The sequence below is a fragment of the Coloeus monedula genome, assembly GCF_965178545.1.
Source record: "Coloeus monedula genome assembly, chromosome: 4".
NCBI classification, from domain to species: Eukaryota; Metazoa; Chordata; class Aves; order Passeriformes; family Corvidae; genus Coloeus; species Coloeus monedula.
Window position 1 is genome coordinate 10,364,202 of NC_138784.1, and position 22,302 is coordinate 10,386,503.

A 22,302-nucleotide genomic window follows, 5' to 3' on the forward strand; every position below is an offset into this window, starting at 1 on the left:
GTTTAGTCGGTGGCCCGGCTTCACAAGCAGTTGTGTCAGCCCCAGGACAGCAAAGGACAGCAGCTGGAGCTCATGAAACCAGCAGTGGCTGCCAAAGTCACTCTGCTTTTGAACTGTGCCCTTAGTTCGAGTGGAGTCAATGGGATCTTCTGTAGAACCAGAACCAAAGTCCCTAATGAGTGAAAGCTGTTAGAAGAAGATGGATGCTCAGCAAACGAATTTGTGGCTGCCCACATCACAGAAGCCACTATCATAACTAGCTTTCTCACTGAATGTTTCAACAAGAATTAATGGGCATAGCGTGCTGAAATGCTGGTCCCTCTTAAGGCAATAGTAAAGTTCTCACTGATTTCAAAAGGGCCAGGGTTTCATACTGAAACTCAAGCTCAAGTCCTCATGCCCCCAGCAGGAAAGTCTGCAGCAAAGGAGCCTGGGAAATGGAATGGAATGTTGCCATCCAGTGATGCCTGTTACAACCATTTCACAGAATAAAACAGGACACCCTAACTTGCGACATCATCATCATCTTGCCACATTGCCTAGGTCATAGAGTTTATAAAGAAAAATGTTTCATCCAACTCTTCCTCAAAACAAGGTCAGTTCTACTAGATGTGATAGAAATGCCTGACACAGTTTATCCTATTCCAAGAGTGCAATGGATTAACCATGGCATTCCTTCTTCAGTGAATAGAGGACCAGATCATAATAAAGAATTTCTTCCTAGTATTTGCCCTCTTTCAGCTGGAAGCCGCTCTCCCTTGTCCTATCACTAATGCCATTGTGAAAAGCCCCTCTCCATCTGTAACCCCCCTTCAGGCACTAGAAGGCTTGAAGCCTCTTCTTCTCCAGGCTGAACGACCCCAACTCCCTCAGCCTGTCTTCATGGTAGACGTGCTCCAGCCCTGTGCTCATCTTTGTGCCTCGCCTCTGGATCCAGCCAGTCCACATCCTTCCCATGTGGGGGCCCCAGAGCAGGATGCAGGACTCCAGGTGGGGTCTCATGAGAACAGAATCACCTCCCTCAGTGATCATGTTTTCCTTCTCAATTTTCCTCTCATACCATATGAACTGCACCTTTTTCCCAGGATACAGGTGCCTTACAAGCAGATTTCCTTGAACAGTCACTCATGTCTCTAGTCCAGCAAATTTTCTCCAGGCATAAAACCTGACTTGTTTTTGCCATTACTATCACCACAGTCAAACCACAGCAAAAATTACCACTTCCACTAATTCTGGGGTAATTTCCCATCAGATAGCCCATCAAATCCCCTTTTTTATCACATACAGAGTTGCCTTTTCTCCTTGCATTTCAGTACTATTTTATTGTTACCCCCCACTCTCCCCTCCCCCCGCTTAATACCCATTCTTTCTTTCCCATCTTCTCTACCAGAAGAAGCTGCCTGGAGCCCAGGATGAGAACTGCATTTCTTTGTGGCTAAAAAAAAATCCTTACAACAAAAACTTCACAGAGGAGAAGGTGCTTGAGTTCAGCAGCCTATACAGGCAAGCTAGTCTAACAGAAATCCAGCAATATCCCCACAGGGAAATATGGAATAAGATGACCTGGAAGGCTTGGGCATTTTCTTTATGCCTTTGGAGGAGCATTTGGACTCCCGCTGATGGTGCATTCAAGGTCAGGCTGTCTACCTACTACCTCTTTTCTCCTCTCCCGTCTCCCAGGGAGTTGAAAACAGCACTGCCTGAGGATACGCTTCTTCAGTGGTCATATTTTTCAGTGTGAACCATGCAGGCCTCTGATTTTAATTTGGCACTGCCCACCAGACCACAGGGCAAGTCCAGGACTTTCCTTATGAATATCTAGCCATGGTTACATTTCAAAGCCATATTATAAAAATGTCATTTGAGAAAGTTACTGTTCTAAAATTTGTAAAGTGCTTTAATGCTATGTTGATACAGCAAAAACATCATTTTAAAAGAGCTCACATTTCAGGCTGACAGACACCAAAACACTATTTTGTTTTAGCTTGCTCAGCTTTTCAAAACCAGTCAGCATCTGGGCTCTATTAACCATAACGTGCGTGCCTTTTAAGCAACAACAATTTAAGAATATTTCCTTTTTAACTGCCTTTCAAACCCCTTCAGCATTTTGCAATATGCATAATATTTAACAATTCTGCTTTGCACTGCAGCCTTTGAAGTTTAAAAATTAGTTACTGGTAAAGCCTTGTACATTTTCTTGCACTGTTTTAGTCACAGGGCCTAGTGACTAGAACTTATGCGTATGGTCAAGAAAGGTAAGTCACTGTGTCACAATAATTAGCAATCTTTCCTACAACAGTTTTCATTCTGTATGTGATATGCAAGGTGTGACACACTGTGTGTGTAGAGAAGAGCTCATTTGCCACCTGCAGTAGCCACTTCTGGGCTAAAGTACTGTACCACAGAGTGCGGTTTATGGCAAGCAAAGAGACTCATCCCTCTTCATTCAGACTTCATGAGGAAGAGTCATATTTATATTTCCTATTTGCATTTCATATTTATAGCCATGTTCATATTATATTTATGTAGATATTTTTATCTTTATTTTTATCTTCATATACAGATTAGTCTGCGGTTCAGCAAAGACACGAAACACCTCAAGAATATGGATGTGGAGCATCTACCATGGTATCTCTTCAGGGCTGTTGTTTTTATGAGCTGTTAGTCAAGTTCTCAAAATAGGCTAGAAAAGCACACCGAGTTCCTCAGAGCAGGAAAGGTTGCCCTCTAATGGTTAATCTTCAGGTTTAACGTCTGTGATGTTTAATGAAGTGCTCCTCTTCTAAGTGATTTGTAAGGTAAGGACGCACAAATGCAAGATGTTGGAACAATTTATTATTTAAAGGAAAACCCAAATCTTTGTTATCCTCTTAACTGATGAATAAATTAATTATTAAAAACAAAGATGAAGGCATATCCTTGGTAACATTTTATTAAACTACTGTTAGCCAGGGTTTCTCAGAGAAAGAGGGATGCCTCTGACAATTCAGAACTATTACTCATACTGGATTTGATAAATTTTATGTTTCACTGAGGGGAATGTTTCAAGGTCTGAAAAAATAGCATGAAACATATCCAGTTTATTTCAGTATCATAAAAGTTATTGTGAATACCCTAGAGCACGATGTCACTCTTGCATGAGTAAACTTCAAGGAACAAAATTCTTATCTTAAAAAAAACCCAAACCAACTTTAAATCAACTAATCAAAAGGCATTGCCTGTTAAGGCACAGATGCATGTGGGTCCTTAAGCTTGCACTGACTCCATGTATAAAGGTTTCTGTGGCTTATGGCCTGTAACTCATTCTTCATGTGATATGGGGATGGAAGAGGCAATTATATAGGGCTGAAGTGTCATTCACTGCCTTTCCATTTTCATTAGTTCTTTGAATAATTTCCTTACAGTGTAGATTTCAATAAAGACTCTTCCAATACAGCTGGCAACTAAATGTAGATAAGTGACAAAGGAGAACTCAGAGAAAGTCAGACCCAGCCCTTGAATATATTTATTTTAAAAGTAATGGCTGCTATAAAGGTATTCTTGAAAGATGATAATATTCTATTTCAGAATAATTAGATTATATTTTCTCCTCTCAAGAAGAAACAGTGGTTAGAGTGAGGCTACCCAATCCATTCCTCATCCTTCCTTTTTCTACCCTTTCCCCAGTCAAACCCACAAAGACAGTATTTGGTCACATGGATCTTTGCATAAAAGACAGGGAATTGTGTCTGAATAGCCCTGACTCTTAAAGTTAAAGACGTTAATGCAACTTCTAATTTTTTTTCCTTATTGCAATTGTGGAAAATCTAATACTTTTACAACAATTTGAAAAGGGCTTACACAGAGCAAAATCCCCATTTAATCTTAGCACATTAAGAAATCTTTTCTTTGAACAATACATTTAAAGTGCTATTTTCCCAAAACATTTTTTTCTTTTAAGATAACCAAAGCTCTAATTGTTGAAAGGAACTATGATTTAGAGTCCTATCTTCATTTGTGGTTTAAGAATTCTGGCACTTTAACAGGAGGAAACAATTAGGATATGCGTGGCCTAAGGTACACTGTAGCAGTAAATAATTCAGTACAGGAAAAGGTGTTCCAGTCACCATATTAAAAAACCCAAAACAATGGGAACCACCAACCCAAACCACTTAAAGACAGGAGACAAAAATGTTTGCAGGGCATTGTGCATAGCAGTTGTTCAGCTGTTGCTCCCCCTTTGTATACTACCCCTCAGCTGGAGTATAGAACTATAGAATCACAGAATGATTTGGGTTAGAAGGGACCTTTAAAGGTCATCTAGCCCAAACCCCCTGCACCTATAGCCCTAACAGAACTGACACCCTTCACAGCCACCATAGCCCTCACTGACCCCACAGGCCTCACAGCCCCCACTGCCCTAAGAGTAGGCACTTGCGGCATTGAAAAGCTAGATTTGGAAGTTTTAAACATATAAATTTTTTATTATTATGTTTTTTCTGAAACTGACATTTACCATGCATTGATAAACTCTGATTAATGTTTCATTATCACATGAACAGAAGCAAAAATAAATTAATTTACATTATATTGGAAAGCTAGTCTCCCACAAATTCCATGCATCTCTTTTGTACAGTCACTTGCTGTATCTTCCCACTTTTACTTTGTTTTCTGCCCACGATAACCTTCTTCTGTGTTCCAAATGCCTGATGGTTTAGAGAGTCAGAAGATGCTCCAGGCATGAGGAAGTGAGCTGTACTGTACCTGCTTGCAGCACACAGACACTTCTTTGCTTGCTGTTTTTGCTATTGTCAATGCTCCTGAAATAATTTTCATTACCATCACCAAGGATACTCATTTGTGGCAGCTGCAAAAACATCCCAGCACTTAACTACACTTAAACTCACCCTTGAGATGGAGTGTCCGACATATTTCTGGAAAAGTGGCCAGATGTAGCAACTCTGCTAGATGCAGCATGTGGATAGACTTCAGCATTCAGGCTTTCACTTTTCAAACTCTACCATCCTTTATAATGTTCACTTGAATGGGGTGTACGCTTGCTTTATGCTTTGTCAGTGTAGGAAAGCCACATCTGTATCTTGCTTAGCAGTGAGAAGCATAGAGTGAGCTGTTCTCATGGGTTTAAGACTGCATCTCACAAGCAAATTATTTTTTGCCCTTTTTAAACCAGAGCACTCTGTAAAGGCTACATACAGCATGTGCCAAATCTGGAGTCTTTTCAGGAGTACTGCCTGAGTTATCACATGGTGGAAAAACATTTGAACTCCTTATTTTGTGCCCTGGAACAAAAGAAGGACAACACTGTCATAGTTAAATAATCAGAGGCAGCTGGAAAAATGTCCTACAGATTCTTTCAGAAATTTTACCTCTGGGCTGAGAAGTTCTGTCATCCTGTAAGGCAATTGTTTTGAACAGTTAATGAGCCTCTAAGTGGGAGGACTTGACTTATAGTCATAAATATGTGCTGGAGGACCTCCCACTGACACCAATGGGAGCTGCACTGACAAAGACACACGATCACTGAAGTAAAGGGATCATCTCATTCACAGCTTACACAGAGGACCCAAACTAATCTGGATCCTTACTTGGAGGATCAAAAAAACCTTGCTTGTAGGATCCAAATCCTTACACACAAGGATTTCAGTAGTGTCAGTGGAATTTGGGTTTTGGGGTAGGGAAAAAAGGTTCTTTCATAAAAGCAAACAGAAAAATTTACCCAGAAACTAATTAAACAGCAGGCAAGCCTATAGGAAGTCTGTGTCATAGTGAGGGGGTTTCCACCATCTTCGCAGCACAAGAATGTACATTTAAACTTTGTGCAAATTTTCCATCTAGGTGTTGTTGAGAATTGTTGCAAAACACACAGTGTCAAAGTCTAAGCTCCACTGATCACATCCTTTCTTCAGGGTAAAGCACAGAGAAACCCTGGTGATGTTCCTGGTAACTTTCAGCCAGAATTCAGCTACTACTCTGAGGTAGCTGGTACCAAAGCATCTTACAAGGAGTTATTTTACCCCACATAACCATCCTTACTGGGTTGGTTTAACACAGCTGGGTTTTTGGTAGGGGTGGGAGAAAAGCTGCTCGAAACTTCTATGTCCAGCACAGAGCCAATCGCTGAAGGCTCTGACGATGGGCAGGTTACTAGCCCAATTAAACAAGTTGGTAACACCTCTGTGAGGACATGTTTAAGAAAGGAAAAACCGCAGGAAGCTCTCTTTTTTTCTTCTCCTGAGGGGTGATGAGGCAGCCACCGGGGCCCATCCCGGCGGGGGCCACCAGGGGCCAGGACCCCATAGCTGGGGCCCTCCCAAGGCCAGGACTGTGTGGCCAGGGTCCTTCTGAGGCTGGAGCCACCCGTGCGGCACCAGTGAGAACCACGAGGCCAGGGCCGGCCGTGCGGTGCCGGCAGGGACCACATGGCCAGCAGCAAGAGACATGGCAAGCAATTCCCCAGTGCGGAGCCCAGATGAGATCAACCTCTCAACTGCAACTTACAAACACCAACTTTCTTCCAAGTCAGAGGAAAAGTGAGGACACATGAGGAGAACCAACATGGCAGCACCGAGGTCAGTGAAGAAGAAGGAGAGGAAGAAGGTGCTCCAAGCACCAGAGCTGAGATTCTCCTGCAAGCCGTGGTGAGGACTATAATATAACAAACTGTTTCCCTATAATTTGTGAGGTGCATGGAGGGGTGCACAGATCCACGCGCAACCCGTGAAGAACAGTACTCATGCTGGAGTGTGTGGATGCTGAAAAGCTGTAATCTAGCAAGGAACTCAGAGAGAGATTACCCTTACTTTTAGAGACAGAGGAAGAGAGCCTTCCCTTCCAAACTAGAACAGCTCATCCTTAAAACACTAAACCCCATGAACTTCAATGACCCACACTAGGCAGTTGTGGGAAGACTGCTTGGCCTGTGGGAGGGATTCACATTGCAGCAGGTTCAGGTGGAACGGCTGCTTGTGGAAGTTAAAAGCATGCTAGAAAAGTTCGCAGAGAACTATTTCCCGTGGGAAGGATCCCATGGCACAGCAGAAGAAACTCTTTTCCTCAAGGATACTGAAGAAAGATTTTTAAGAAGTGAAATATTGACCAAAATCCCATTTTTTTTTCCTTGCGCAGTCAGTGGAAAGAGGGAGGGACTGGGAAAGAAAGGTGTTCTGAAGATTTGCTTTGGTTCTCATTCCTTTTTACTTTCAATTCTGTTAATAATAAATCTTTATACTGTTCAGTTTTGAACCTGTTTTGCCTTAAAGTGGTTCTTTTTTTTCAATAATTCTTAACTCATGAAAATGAGGTTTTCAATTCCCCTTCCTCTGCTCAGCCATAGCAGAGGAAAATATGTAGGTGTTTCTTTTCGTGGGTGCCTGGTGCTTAGCCAGTGTCTAACCACGACACTTACCATCGTAGCACTACAATGAAACACCTTTGTGGTCTTCAGAGTGACTGTTCAAATCAGCAAATGTTTCAAAACATTCCTTATGGTTTAGCCAGCTGTTCTAGATGTTAACTGCTTCCAAAATTTCTTTGAGAAAATACAGAGTGCACAAATTATCTGATTACTACTCCTGTGTGTTATTGGTATAACAGAATTTTAAATTTTCTTGGTCAATTTTCTATTAAAACAAGGTGAACCAAAAAGAAAAGGGATCGCAACAGCTTGAACATGGATTATCTAAACTCTTGCCACTTAAGAAAATGACATTTTATGGGATGGAAGGAGAGGAGTAAGAGAAAAACAGAAGAGAAATTAATGCATAGCCCTCAGGCCTTTTTTTTTTTTTCATTAAGTGAGCCAGTATACAGGAAACAGTGATCCAGCATAGTTGTACTGGAACTTAAAAATACTTTTATACATTGTTTATAATACCAAACACAAAGGAGACAAAGAGCAGCAGTTTTATGCTTTTGCACTTTGACACCCTCAAGAAGTGTAGAGACCTAGAGGAGAAAAAACAAATTTAGACTGTGAGATTAAGAGTGAGTGTAGACTTTCTGAAGATGGAAGAAAAATGTTCAATATATCCTAGCCCTTCAGGGGACCTACCCATCAAGATGCTGGGAAAGCATCTGGGAACAGCATGTACACTCCTGAAGGGATGTGCAAGACTTTTCAAGGATGAGGGGATGCAGCTATCCCACAACTATCAATGAACAGGAATGTAGAGAAGCCCATTACCTGTATGAAAGAATGAGTAATGCACAGGGAGAGCACAGCTGTCTAGGCCCATTTCAGGAGGGTGACAGAAAAAAGTCTACAGAAGTATAGCTCTCTGTATGATGGGATGCTGCGTGGGAACTGCTGACTGCAGTACGGGCACTTTAAACTCCACGTTTTTATCGGCATTGAGTGTGGGATGGTAGGATCAAAGCATGTCATCAGATTCAAATCCACTAAGATGGTTTTGCAGGAGGAGGGAAAACAAGATCCAGTTTTGAAACTGCCTTCTCATGTAATTCTTTTTTTTTGGTGGTTTAATTTCCTTGTTTGTAAGATTTTGTTAGTTGGTTAGGAACTTACTTGAAATAATCCTGAGTATAAGTGTTTCCTACTCCTACAGGAGTTAAAATGAACTGAAGCACTATTTGCAGAGAACACACTGTGCTGAGTTTGCAGCCCTTTGAGGTAGGAACTTTGCACCCTTCTCATCCATCTCAAATAGATTGACAGTGTCTTTATGATTGTTTGCACTGGTTATAAAATTTAGGCTATTTGTCTTACTGTACAATACCACAAAACAGTTTTGTTCATGACAGTCTCTATTTACACACTTTATGTTTGCTTAGCACTATAAAGCACCAACATGAACACAAGCAGCTACAGAATTTGTTATGCTCTCCGGGTGACAAAAGGCAATCAGCTTTTGGCCTCCTGCCATAACATAACTGGTTACCTTCAGAAAGAGCCACTCCAAGTGTGCGGGTTGTCATCATAGCGTGCTGATTGATGATCCAGTTCCATGTGTGGTGCACAGTGAAGACCACAGGAGATGTCAATGGAAAAACAGAAGAGTGCACTGAAGTTTTAATGGTGGAAAGTGTAACAAACTGGATGGATTTTTTTGTTACTTTGTCTCGCTCCTTTTTGATTCATAATACAAGAGCATTATCCAGGCAAACCAGTAAGCTCCAAAAATGCATATAATAAAGCATCATAGTCAAAAGAATGCTGATGGGAAATCTCTCTCCTTCTCTGTTTACTGGAAATGCCAATACATGACTAATAATGCAACCCAATTCAATGTCATTAAAATAGAGACTATGCTTAGTTTTGTTGTCTTCTATATTATATGATATAGTAAAAAGTTTTTAAAATATGTGTATATAATCCTCCACCCAGAACCTTTCAATAAACAAAAAGCTTTCCTATAAAACCTTTTGGCAATGAAATAGCCATAGTTTGGAAAGTTAAAAAAACCCAAACTAATTTAAATTTTTTAAAATCACCAAAAATCCTCAAAACTTGTCAATTTTATTTAATAAACTGTTGTTGCCCTCTAGTGTTCAAACACAGCTTGTAAAGGCCCCGCCAGAAAGATCCAAACTGGTCAGCTATCAATTAATTCCCCATTAGTTCTTAATCCAACATGACAAATGGATGGGAAAAATAATTTTACAAAAGTTTTTCAGTACACCTGCCTAGTACCTTACTCTCTTTGCTCAAGCACAAAAGATGATTTCTCATGTAACAACATTTAAAGTTGTTTGTTTTACTTAAATGTTGTGAAAGGCCACAGAGGTCAGCATCCTCACCAAATGAGTGATGGTGCTTGTGCACCTTTCAGCTTTACCTCTGCCACTCACCGTGCTGGGCATGGGCTGGAGGGCAGTTCCTGATCACATGGGCCACACTGTAGAATCAGAGAGTGCTTTGGGTTGGAAGGGATCTCAAAGATCAGCTCATTCCAACCCTTGGCCATGGGCAGGGACAGCTTCCACTATCCCAGGTTGCTCTGAGCCCTGTCCAACCTGGCCTTGAGCACTTCCAGGGATGGGGCAGCCACAGCTTCTCTGGGCAACCTGTGCCAGGGCCTCATCACCCTCACAGGGAAGAATATCTTCTCAATATCTAACCTCAACCTTCTCTCTTTTAGTTTAAAGCTATTCCTCCTTGTCCTATCACTACATGCCCCTGTAAAATGCCCCTCCTCCAGCTGAATGAGCCTGTGCTCTGAACAACCCTGAGATACATCTGCTGGTTTCTCTTGAGTGTTTTGCTACTGTACTGTAACCATACCAATTAATACCAACCACCTTTCCCTCCAACAAATTATTTATTGCAGCAGAAATGCACAGTGAGGATTCAGGGCTTGTTCTCAGCACCTCTCCTGCATTAAGCTGCTGTGATGGCACCAGCAACATAGAAAGCTTCTCATGAAGGTTGCAGTTCTTACGAGAGAAAATTATGGTCAACCTTAGATCTGCATCTGCATTTTTACAGCTAGGCCTAGTACTTATCATTCTGTGAACTCATTGTCCAGAAATGTTCCTCCTTGTCATGTTCCTTGACCAGAAACCTCTGAAAATAGCTATTAAAAAAAAAGAAAATAAAAGAAAATGAGGTTAAACAAAGCGCAGTCAACAAACAAGCTGATAAATTTGAGGTACTTTTCTTCTGTAATTTTGCTCACTTTTAAGAGGTTATCCAGAATGCTTTGCTTTTAACCATTGTCAGACTTAAACAATGTAGCAGACCAGCTGGTTTTGTGTATATAAAGCAATTTGCAGCCTCCATATAGTAAGAACTCAAGTTCTTGACACAAGAAACACTGACTTTTCTTTGATCTCTGAATAATGAAATTTTCAGAGAATTTTCTGCGTTTAGTTATTTAGAGCTTTCAGAAAACTTGCCTTGAGGCCATTTTTTGGATCACGCTTGCTTCCCACCACACTAAGCTTGACAGATCTAAGAATCTCTTATTTTTTATTATTTCTTATTTTGTAATAGAATTGTTTCCTTGCATTCATGAGGCACCCTTCCTTCTCTGCCATGACGTTTGTTGTTGATTATGCCACCTGACGTGAATACTTTGATATCTTGTCTTTCATTCTAAAACCAGGTTTAGACTGAGTGTATGCAAAGTGAAATTTAAATAACATGAACTGGAAGTTGTGTCACAGTAGATGCTCCCATTGACTCTCCCTGTTGAAGAGTCAGGGAAACTTAAAATCATAGAGTTGTTTAGGCTGGAAAAAACCTCGAATATCATCAAGACCAACTGTTAATTAGCAGCTATGCTTATTACCAGTCACATGAAGGGGACACTAGAACTGAAGAGAGTGTGCTTTGAGAGCACTGACATTTGCAGTATGTGGTTTTAAGGAGACCTGTGATGTATGCAGAAAAAGAACTTTAAAGATATGTATATAACCATAAACTATATTTAGATAAGGAAAATTAAATTATGCCATATGTCATATTTTTTACCTAAAACCATTTAGATGCAAAGCTCTATTACTAAGTATTCCTTTAACGCTACAAATAGGGTAAATAGGATTGCCAGGCAATCATGTAACACTCTGGCATTTGGTGCAAAATAGCACTGAAAACGCCCACGTGCTGCACAGGTACTCAATTTATTAGGTGTACTTCTATTTCACTAAGCTTATCACAGTACAGATTAAGCTCATGAAATGCTTTTTCTCCTTAAATATAAGACCTTCTTAGCTTAGCTTGGATTTAAGTGTTTACTCTCAGGATTTAGTAATAAATCAAACATGACAGACGTTATATTTCAGCATAGACAGAGCGTTTCTTCTCCCCACCAAAAACATCTCCTGTCTCCTGCATTCCCATTAGAGGGAAAAAATGGAATCCATCCTCTTCTGAGATTTCAGTATCTACTGTTCCATTTCAGAGTTTTCCTCTCAAAAGTGAGAGATGCTCCTCAAAATTTTATTCCCTCTCCCAATCAGACATCAGCATACATTCCATTGATCAAGTAATCCAACCTGGTGTAATGCCTCTTCTGAAGAGATTCGTGTATTTTCTTCCCTGTCAGCACAATAACTAGCAACAAGAATATCACCCCAAAAAGCAAAGCTGCTACAAGGCTGCTTTTCTCCCCCAGCTGAAAAACACCTTTCCCTCTCAGAACACCTTCTGACAGGGAGCGTTCTGAGTCAGATGGGTCAGAACCCCAAAGGTCATTTTGGGAAGATGCAGGGGAATCACTGGACAGAGTGAAACCTGGAAAAGAGAGGAGGGTCACATGGCTGGTATGACTGGAAGAGACAACTGTTGGCTCAGGAGCCATGGCTGGAGTCCTTAGCCTTGATGGGGTGGTAGCAGATCCAGAATTTGTGGTCACTTGCTTGGTTGTAGCAGTAGAAGCAGAATTTGTGGGCTTGGAAAGAGGAGCATGAGTGACAGCGACGCTGGTGACAGGGACACCAGGTTTAGCTCCAGTGGCTGCAGCAGGTGGAGAGGCAGCTGTGGTGGGGGGTGTTGTAGCTGGTTGAGCAGCACCAGGATGCAGAGAGGTTGTACGAGACTCCAGCTGGGCAGCACTTGTAGGCAGAGGAGGAAGAGAAGCACTGCTGGTTTCGGGAGTGCCTGCCTGAGTAGTGGTGGGGAATGAAGCAGTGGGGTTTCCAACTGGAACAGCAGAAGGCGTGTTTGGTGGCAGATTAACTCCCTTCTGCCTTGAGATGAGGTCTAAGCTCTCAGACTCTTTTGCTCTCGGAGATTCAGGAAAAACTGTATGAAATTCCATGTTGCCTAAATGCTTGCCTATGTGGTTCAGGAGTTCAGAAGCCTGATGAAAGACAGATTGTTGTGAACTGGCAGTGTGATTCTGGTGGATATTCTGACTGTGAGAAATAATGGTGCCAGCATCCAAAGGCAAAGAATAATCATTTGAAGAAAAGTTCTCAGTTTTGATGGATTTATCCTCTGGGGCATGGATGTCTGGAAACAGAAATATGGGTATTTAATTATTAAATCTATTTTTGACTACTGTAGGCATACTCTATTTGTATTTCTTAGAAACATTTATATCAGGGGGCTCTAAGAGATACTGACTAATGAAACTTGCTTTCTTTAAAATATGCACAGTGACATTTATATTCTACGTCATAAAAGCTGTCGGCCTCAAGCCTAGTCACGTAACAGTGTCCTGTGGCAGAAATACCATACAAATGATAATCTTAAAACCTACCTGATTTTGCAGTATTTACCTGATTTACAGGTATTATAGAAAGTATTTGGCTGAGCATGAGTTCTTGGAACGACTGGCTAATTGTTAATTCATATTATATATATATAATTTTATAATTATATTTATAAAAATACAGAAAAAATATATAATATATACATAATAACTATTCAGCTGCTGTACAGAACATTTAAAAGGGAAAGCTCTCAAGCAGTTCTGACTCTTACTCATCTCTTTTTATTATTGAAACAAAAAGGTTTGTTAACTGCACTGGAATTGAAATAAATAATTTTTAAAGTATCTTTCCCCCTTTTAGCTTGGTTTTCAGTGTAACCACATACAGATTCTCATATGAAAGAACAAAGTTTGAAACATTTGTTGGTACTGACACCGCTCCGGTGCTACCTTTGAAAACTTATTAGGAACATTAAACAAGCTAGCATAATCTTTCCACAATTAAATGTTCACAGAAGCTAAAATGTGCAAAATGAAAAAGAGATGCTATATGCAATCAAATTGTTCACTCAGCACTGCACTACATGCCCAACAAAAGCACAAGCATGACTGCATTTCTTGTTTCTTTGTTTGAAACCCCAATGTTCTTCTAGGGGAGAAGGAGCTGGAAGAAAGCGTAATTATAGTCATAATTTTACAGAAGTGCAGTTCATTTGTTGCACATTGCTTTTGCACAATTCCTGTGTGATTGTGCTTGCACAAAAATACTTGGTAACTTTATATGAGTAATCTTTCTATATATCATACTGTTGCTCCTTGCATAGTTCTTCTTGGAAAAGTTCTCTTTTTCAGCAAAAGTTCCGTCTCTCAAGCAGCCACACAGAAACTGCCTTGTAAACTCTTGGCAGGACAGTCTAGTTATCAGTTTCTTATCTGAGCTGTTCAAATAGGTCTGGTGCAAGTCAATGTCAATCAACAAGTAGGCCTTGCTGTTAAAAATCCCACAGCGCAGGCCAGAGAGCAAGAAGTTCCCGAGTGTGCAGCCCACATCCCATAAAGCTCTGAGTTTAGAAAGTTTGCTTCTGCACTTCAGGTTCCCTAACTGAAAGCAGAAAATAATGATTACCACTGCCAGTTATTCATCAGTGTAGCTCGGGTCCTTTCAATACACAGCTGGCTACAAGGGCATGGTATTTCCCTTGGTTTTGGTGATACTTTTCAGCATTACGTACTGGAAATTTTCCTTCTTGAATATCTCTAGATGGAAGGAGCTTCTTTTTGTTTTAAGCAAGGACAAATTACAAGGAGTTCTGAATCTAATGTGAAGGTATTTTATAAGGGTTGCGACATTATTCCAAGCAGGAAGCTGGGCCCACAAAGGAGCTCACCACACACCTGCCCATCCATCTTCCACAAAGAAAAAGGGCAGTATTTTCAAATTATAATGCTTGCCTTAGAATACTTTACTAAAAATACGACCCCAAGCAGTTCCTGGTCACTACTGAAAGTTCATAGGTGCAAAAGTAATCTGGTGTGGGAGCTGGTGGCTCTCACTATTATTTACCTCTAGTTATCTTGTAGCTCACAAGTCCTGTTGCAGGTTTCATTGGACAAGCCTCAGTGCTAGGACAGTAAAACAAGTAGCAGTTGGGATGGGTACTTGTTCTTGCAGCATAAAAAATAATCAAATTGCACTTCTTGTCTCCTGCAAAACAAAATAAATGCCTGTTTCAGCAATAAGAACTTTTATACCAGTATGGTAATGAGATCTAGTTCATTAACTTTTCCTCATGTGAGTAAGAGGAAAACTACTAACACATAACATTCCTACAGGAAAAACAGCCAAAGACTGCAGAAGAATGGCCCCGGGCCAAAATATGAAAGGTCACACCTTCCTTTTCCTGTACAAATAAAGTTGGGGAAATTATGAGTCTAATCTCCCATGCTCCCCTCACCCATACCACACTGGCACCACTTTATACAATGATTTCTTGCTTACAAATCCTGATAAATCTGAAAACCTCCTTGATACACTTATAAGGAAGAAAATTATTTAGAAATTTTTCCTTATTACATCCCAGGAATCACTTGGCTAGTTGCTGCTTCGGGGGGTCACCTTCACCACTGTCATTTCTACTTCCTGCTCTACCTCCTACTGCTCCAAGAGCTTGGCTCAAACCAGCTGTCTCAGAGGAGGGTGAGCATTCTCATTCTTGGCTAAAATTAAATACAGTGCAAAATGCCAGCTACTTTTAGTGCGTCTACTAAATACAGCTTATTCACCTTCGGGGTTCGGGATTTGTGAGGTTTTAACACGTAAAACTAACGCTTAAAACTAACTTTTCTGTGATGCAACTATTTTCCTGAACACTACCGGGTCTTGCGTTAAGATCTAACATCTACTGGCAAAAGAAGGTAGCAGCCGCAAGCTGGAACTAAGCGCAGCCTGAATGAGAGGGTAAATTCTGTGCTGAACACGGAGAACACCAGCAGCTGAACACCCCGCGAGCCCAAACTCCAGAATTAATCTCCCAGGCAGTGGCGGAGAAGGAGGCCGAGGTTACCTGCGAGCCGGTGCCCCGAGCAGCAGGCGCGGGCACACGCACCCGCGCTGGGGACGCGCAGCGGCTCCGCGCCCCGGACGCCGCGGGGCAGGGACAAGTCTATATCGATGATGGAATTCTCCATCTTCTCCGCGGAACACTCCTGGCTCAGGGCCGGCCCGGCCATCACGCAGGTGATCACCAGCAGGCGAACCGGCCAGCGGCTGCCCCCGCGGGCCATGGTGACCCGGGCCGGTCCCCGCGGGGCTCCTCCGGCACGGCCGGGGTTCGCGGCCAGCGGCAGCCGGGGGACCCGCGTCGAGGAGTCTCCGCTGCTCCCGGGACGAGCACGCGTTCCTGGGGCACCTTCGGGCTGCCCCCGCCCGCAGTGCGGGGTCGGGAAGGCAGCGGCGGAGCGTGGCCAGGCTCGGGACGGCCGCTCGGGGAACCGCGGGTGTCCCGGCACGTCCGGGAGGAGGGGCCCTGGGAGGCGGGCCCGGGCCGCCTGCTGCCCTCCTCCTCCTTCTCCTGCCTGCCTGCCTGCCTGCGTGCCTGCTTGCCCTCCTCCTCCTTCTCCTGCCTGCCTGCCTGCTTGTATGCCTGCTTGCCCTCCTCCTCCTCCTGGGCTTCCTGCTTACCTACCTACCTGCCGTCCTCCTGCCTTCGTGCTTACCTACTTACGCGCCCTCCTCCTGCCTTCCAGCCTGCCCTCCTCCTGCCTGCCCTTCTCTTCTCTTCCTTCCTTCTCACTGCCTGCCATTCTCCTGTCCCCTTCCTGCCTTTTCTCCTGCCTGCCTTCCCTTGCTTCCTCCTGCCTGCCCTTCTCCTGCCTTCCTCTCGCCCTCCTCTTTCTGCCTGCCCAGCGGGGCTGCGAGGATATTCCCGCTCTTCCAGCCACTCGCCGGCCCCAAGGGCTCTTCCTGAGCATCAGACACAAAGGGAAAACCACCTAGTGAAGCTCTTGGTGGTCAAGCTGATAGGGTTTTACCCACAGTCAGACTTGTCCTCCTTCTGAGATCTGCTTTTGGAAGCTGTAATGAAAGCGATTAATATGCATATCCTGGACTAAACGGACATGGACATGTTTCCATGTTTGTAAAAGACTCCTTGCTACCTGAATAATCCTGTTCAAATCACAGCCAAGCACACAATGTTTGTGGAATGGGAGTTGTACAGAAAAGCCTGTCTACTGGGACCCCGTCTGGTGTCTTGGCCATTCTTCCCTCAGCTGTCTCAGTGCAATTGCTTGCTTAAGTAATGTTTTTGCTTGGAAATTTTTCATTTCCTCTTTTTAATTATGTTTTTTTCTTACTATTTTTGGGGTAGTGTTTAGGAATAAAAGTAGACCAAAGGAATTAAAGAATAAAAGGATTATATTCCTTATTTATATATATTCCTTATTTTCAGGAAAGAGACCTTTTATTTCATTCCCTGTAAATAAAATCCATTTTCTTTTTAGAGATGTACATTACCTCACGAGATCCCAATGGGCAGGTTAGGTTATATATTGTAATGGTTAGATGCCAAGGCATGGGCGGCTGTCTTGTTCTTCATGCCCAGTTAGTCCCCTTTGTCAATACTGCTGGGTGTTGGCTTTTATTTGGACATGAATGTTGTAAGAGACTGAGCCACCCATCTGATTTTGCATCACATGGCCATCTTGGGGCAATTCATAATGTTTGGTTGTGATTTCACAGTCTTGGTGGGATGGTTTCTTCAAAAATTTTCAGCTGCACTTGTTTAAGAAAATATTCCTTTCTAGCCCAGCTTCTCTCTTTTGGTAAACTGGTGACATTATTTTCACTGTTAGAGGACAAAGTCCTAAGAGAATGTGAACATTAAGGTGTCACCTACTAACTGCATCACACGGTGAATGAACAGGGGGAATGAATACTAAAAGCAAGCACAGATATTACCCCTGCTATGTATTAGATAAAGTTGCAGCTGCCACCTGCCTTTGCTTACGTAGAGGTGGTAGAAGAAGCTGAGCAGAAAGAAGCTGAACAATAATGCTAAAAATCTGGCTGGAGTGGTCAGAACTGGAGGGTGAGGAAACTGGTTCTTCACCTGAAAAGTTGGGATGGTGTACTGTAGTGATGGTGAATGTGAGAATATGCACAGACACTGCTGTGGTCAGACAGACATAGATGACCATGGGAAAGTGAGAAGGGCTGATGTGGTCTGTAATATAAGAAGGGCAGAAGAGATCCTGGGGATAATACGACTGCCCCACTCCAGCCACCATGGCAAATTTCTGCTCTTCCTGCCTCTTCCTGGTGGGACAAGCACTCAGTCTCCCTGGCGAGACCAGAAGCAAATTGGTGAGGCTGCTGAGGTGCAGGGAAGCCAAGGTCCCTCAAAAGCTATGCAGACACATCCGCTGGGCTAGGAGAGAGCCAGCCTTGCCCAGCAGCTGCTGTGTTCCCTCACCACTGCAATGGGAAGAAAGGGAAGCTGAGGGAGGGAGAATGGTGGGACACCATCAGCCCTTAGACATGGTGCTAGGTCACTAAAGGTGTTTTCTGTAGAGCATCTGTCTGCTTTGCAGCCAGTGCCCTACATGGTGAAATGCTCAGGCACAGACAAGATGAACTTCTATTGTAACCAATGCTATTAGGTTACAAAAGCACACAGTGCAGCATACAGCCTACAGCTAGCAGTAGGTGCTGTTGGATTGGGATTGTTTTCCCATAGCCTGGAGTTTAAAAACAGTGCTGAGGTGCAGTTCTCACAAGATAGGAGCCTCATTCTTGTGTTAGATTAAATCTTGGTGGCAATTAGCAAAGGCAGCCAAGAGAAACGATGCCGAGTTTGGTGCAGAGCTTTGGATGACGTTGGGCTTTGTGCGTGAGCACAGAACAGGCTTGTTCAGAAACCAGCACAGACCAGTGCTGTTCTTATTTATAGACAATTCTTCTGTCATAGACAACTGTGTGATGTCTTTGCTGATTTGACTGTCAAATATGAAAACAGTAAGTCCCAAATCTTAAAGTATGTTTCCTTCTCATTTACACTTGCGGTTTTTTGAGGTTTTTTTAATCTTGTTTTTTTCCTAAGCCTGAGCTGCCTGTGGACTTTTGATCTTAGCTTTTCCCTCACTTCTGACACACATGTATATAAGGGCTGCTGGTGATGGGTGTTGCCCACACTGCTCTGCTCTGTGCCCAGCACTCTGGGGTTTTGCAGGTTTGCCTTGGCACAGAAGAATTCTTACCCTTAACTAAAAAAATCACAGAATCACAGAATTGTTAGGGTTGGAAGGGACCTCTGGAGATCATCTAGTCCTGCCCCCCTGCCAAGGCAGGGTCACCCTGAGCAGGTGACACAGCAATCCACATTCCAGGTGGGTTTGGAATGTCTCCAGAGGGGAAGACTCCACAATCTTCCTGGGCGGGTGGTCCAGTGTTTTGCCATCCTCAATGGGAAGTTGTTCTTCTTCATGTTGAAATGAAACTTGTCGTGTTTTAGTTTATGGCCATTGCTCCTCATCCTGTCACTGGGCACCACTGGAAAGAGTCTGGTCCCTCCTCCTGGCACCCCCTATAAGATCTTTATCTGCATTAAAGAGATCCTCTCTCAGTCCTGTCTTCTCCAGAATAAACAGGCCCAGCTCCCGCAGTCTCTTTGTAGCAGAGCACCTCACCCCTCACAAGAGTTTGTTATTTGTTAACTGGTCAGACAACTCAAACAGGACAAGCTGTCTTGTAGTGAGTCATTTTGGGGCCATGGGGTTAACACTGGTCTGGCATCTCCCAACTGCCAATAAACATCTCACTGTCCAAGTGAGATCTGGAAAGGTAAGCTGGATTTCTGACAGACTCACTTTCCAGCTATAAAAACCACACCAAACTTCCACAAAGCAGACATCTTCTACACATTTCCCAGGAAATGTGTGGAGTTTCTGCCCTGAGCAGGAACACTGCTTTAATCCAGGTTAATCCCCTGGAGGTTGAGTGAAGGAATCTGTGAATATTACTCTCACTTCAGTGGGAAGTTACATTTGACTCCTAATACTATTTCTTTTGCCACCTTTAATAGAAGTACCTTGATATCATGCACTGTTTTATGTTATGCTGTAATCTACTGCTAGTTGTTTTCAGTTTTATACTGTGTAGTAAGTTATTCTGATTAAGATCTTTTGTCTATCTCTTGTCTGTTTAATAAAGAATTCATTTTTATAAATAGACCCGATCTGCCATCACTAGAACTTGTGGGCCAGAGTGAGTCCTTACATTTAAGCTGTTGCCAAAATCTGAGGCTAAGGCAGAGCTTGTCTGAAGGTCCCACTTCTCTCATGGCACTCCTCTTATATGAAAGGTGCTCCAGACCCTCATCATCTTTGTGGCCTCCACTAGACCCTCTCCTCACCAAAAACTGGGAAATGAGCTCTCAAGCCCAGTTTGTTAGGTTAGAAAGCTGACATTACTTTATTCAGCACAGAGGTATGTGGGTATTGCCTCACCAACATGTAAATCAGTTATCAAAATTTTGGACTATTTATACGTGTTGGTAAAGGAATTAGTGTTCATTGGTTACAAGTTACATAGCTCTCTTATTAATTAATATTCTATCTTCTGTTGGTTAATGATTCCCTTGCTTTTCATGCTAATTACTCCACATGCTCAGTTTCTTTCTTCTTTGGGGTCAAGGAGTTTCTTGGGTTGGTGGCCTGTGGATCAGTGGTTACAGATCCCCCGACCACAATTGCCTTTTACCCACCTGGAGCTGATTTCAGCACAATTACTGAGCATCCCTGGCTGGGCCAGGGAGGGGATTGTCCCACTCTGCTTTGGGGCAGCCTCGTCTCAAATATTGTGTGAAGTTTTGGGTGCCATCATATCGGAAAGACATTAAACTATTTAGAGAGTGTCCAAAGGAGGGCACCAGCATGGTGAAGGGCCTTGAGGGGAAGCGTGTGAGGAGCAGCTGAGGACACTTGCTCTGTTCAGCTGGAGGAGACTGAGGGGAGACAGCGCCGTTCCAGCTTCTCGTGAGGTGAAGAGGAGGGGCAGGCTCTGAGCTCTGCTCTCTGGGACCAGGGACAGGACCCAGGGAACGGCTGGAGCTGTGTCAGGGAGGGTGAGGCTGGGTATCAGGGAAAGGTTCTTCCCCAGAGGGTGCTGGGGCACTGAACAGGCTCCCCAGGGAATGGGCACGGCCCCAAGGCTGCCAGAGCTCCAGGAGTGTTTGGACACCGCTCTCAGGGATGCACAGGGTGGGATTGTTGGGGTGTCTGTGCAGGGCTGGGGGTTGGACTCGATGATCCTTGTAGGTCCCTCCCAACTCAGCATATTCTGTGATAGGCTCCTTTTTAAAGAAATATAACTTGTCCGGTAACACCGAGGAGCACAGAAGCGGACACAGCACTCCAGATATTGGCCTCACTGGGGAGGAGCAGCGGAGGAGGAGCACCTTCCCTGGCCAAACAGACCAACGCTGCTCTGCCCGGGCCGGCTCCGGGGAGGCAGAGCCGAGCAGCCCCGGCCCTGCAGCCCCTGCGCCGCCCCGCCCGCCGGGCGGAGCCGCCGTGACCCGGCGCAGCCGGAACCCCGTGGGCGGCGGCGGCCCCGCGCTGCGGCGGGCGGGGAACGGAGGCAGCGCCATGGGCGCGGAGCAGAGCGCCGAGGCCGAGAGCCGCCCGGGCGAGCCCAGCGCCGCAGGTCGGTGCCCGGCAGGGCGCGAGGGCGCGCGGCTGTTCCCCGGGGAACGGGGCTGTGCCGGCACAGCGGCTGTGGAGAAAGGCACGGCTGTTTCCTTGGGAGGAACAGCGGCTCTGGAGAAGGGAAGGGCTGTTTCTCTGGGAGGCAGCGGCGGCGCGGCCCGGCCCTTCCTGTGACGGCGCGAGGGCATCGCCCGGGCCGGGGGAGCAGAGCCGGGGGTGAGGAGCGCCCGGGGCGCGGGTGCGGAGCTGGGGTAGCAGGAGCGAGCGGGCCGTCAGTGGTGCAGGTGTTCCGGAATCAGCTGTTCCCCGGTGTGGAGAGAGAAAGGAGCTTAGAACCCTTCAGTGATCTCGGCAATGTGCTACAGAAAGCATACCTGTGCAATGTGAAATAGAGCAATATTCGCATAGGGTTGGATTCTGATGGAATCTGCGTATCGATTTGATTGTTCCCTCTCCCTCCCATATCCAGCATCTCCGTTGCCAGCCAAGCAACGAGCAAAAATGGACGACATTGTGGTTGTAGCCCCAGGAACGCAATCCTCACGGAATGTCAGCAATGATCCAGATGTCATAAAACTGCAGGAAATTCCAACTTTCCAGCCCCTTTTGAAAGGTAAGTGATTGTTCTTCCTCTGTTTTTAAATGCCTTCTTTTTCTGTACCTAATGGAGTTTGTGTATCCTGAGGTTTCTACTGAAGTTTGTATTTCTCTCCCTATTTTTCACTACCCCTCCCGTTTTAAACCTTACTCTCTTTTGTTCTGTCATAATTAATCCCAGCCTTCTAAACAGTGTGTGAGCTGGTTTAGGGGTGTGCTGGTAATGTTCTCTGCAATGGAACCATCTACTGTGGAGGCAGAACAGTTCCAAGCATACCAGCTTGCCCTGTACCTCTGGTTGATGAGAGATGCTGTGTTACATTCTAATATATAATGGATGACAATCTCCTATTTTGCTCTAGTCTCTTAAAAACAGTGTGTTGCT

At 44.1% G+C, this 22,302-nt stretch overlaps 2 protein-coding genes across 5 annotated transcripts in view; one reads left to right on the forward strand and one right to left on the reverse strand.

Annotated features, from left to right (window-relative positions):
• Positions 1-4,035: 4,035 nt before the first annotated feature.
• On the reverse strand, positions 4,036-16,115 carry MANSC1 (MANSC domain containing 1). 3 transcript variants are annotated; one of them, XR_014226339.1, is made up of 4 exons: positions 15,680-16,115; positions 14,680-14,820; positions 8,898-12,913; positions 4,070-7,944 (listed from the first exon to the last, which is right to left on the reverse strand). XR_014226339.1 is itself a non-coding variant. In XM_082280063.1 (3 exons), exons 1-3 carry the CDS (start codon positions 15,897-15,899, stop codon positions 11,916-11,918), a joined length of 1,359 nt encoding a protein of 452 aa, XP_082136189.1. In that variant the 5' UTR covers positions 15,900-16,115; the 3' UTR covers positions 4,036-11,915. The 3 variants fall into 3 exon arrangements, 1 of the variants encoding a protein (XP_082136189.1); XR_014226340.1 differs by having other exon boundaries at positions 4,093-5,279; XM_082280063.1 differs by having other exon boundaries at positions 4,036-12,913.
• A 5,108-nt stretch (positions 16,116-21,223) lies between these two features.
• BORCS5 (BLOC-1 related complex subunit 5) overlaps positions 21,224-22,302 on the forward strand; it is a 64,496-nt gene continuing 63,417 nt past the window's right edge. For both annotated transcript variants that reach the window (XM_082279780.1, XM_082279781.1), the window contains exons 1-2: positions 21,224-21,318; positions 21,790-21,933. In XM_082279780.1, coding sequence (XP_082135906.1) covers positions 21,261-21,318; positions 21,790-21,933 — 202 coding nt within the window. In that variant the 5' untranslated portion in view covers positions 21,224-21,260. The remainder of the gene's footprint in view (positions 21,319-21,789; positions 21,934-22,302) is intronic.

Excerpts from the sequence above, each read along its gene's own strand:
- MANSC1 (XM_082280063.1), bottom strand. The coding sequence starts at position 15,899 with ATGGCCCGCGGGGGCAGCCGCTGGCCGGTTCGCCTGCTGGTGATCACC. Across the intron at positions 14,821-15,679 it reads CTCGGGGCACCGGCTCGCAG|GAGACAAGAAGTGCAATTTG; the intron begins GTAACCTCGGCC and ends TTTGTTTTGCAG. Across the intron at positions 12,914-14,679 it reads GAGCTACAAGATAACTAGAG|ACATCCATGCCCCAGAGGAT; the intron begins GTAAATAATAGT and ends TTCTGTTTCCAG.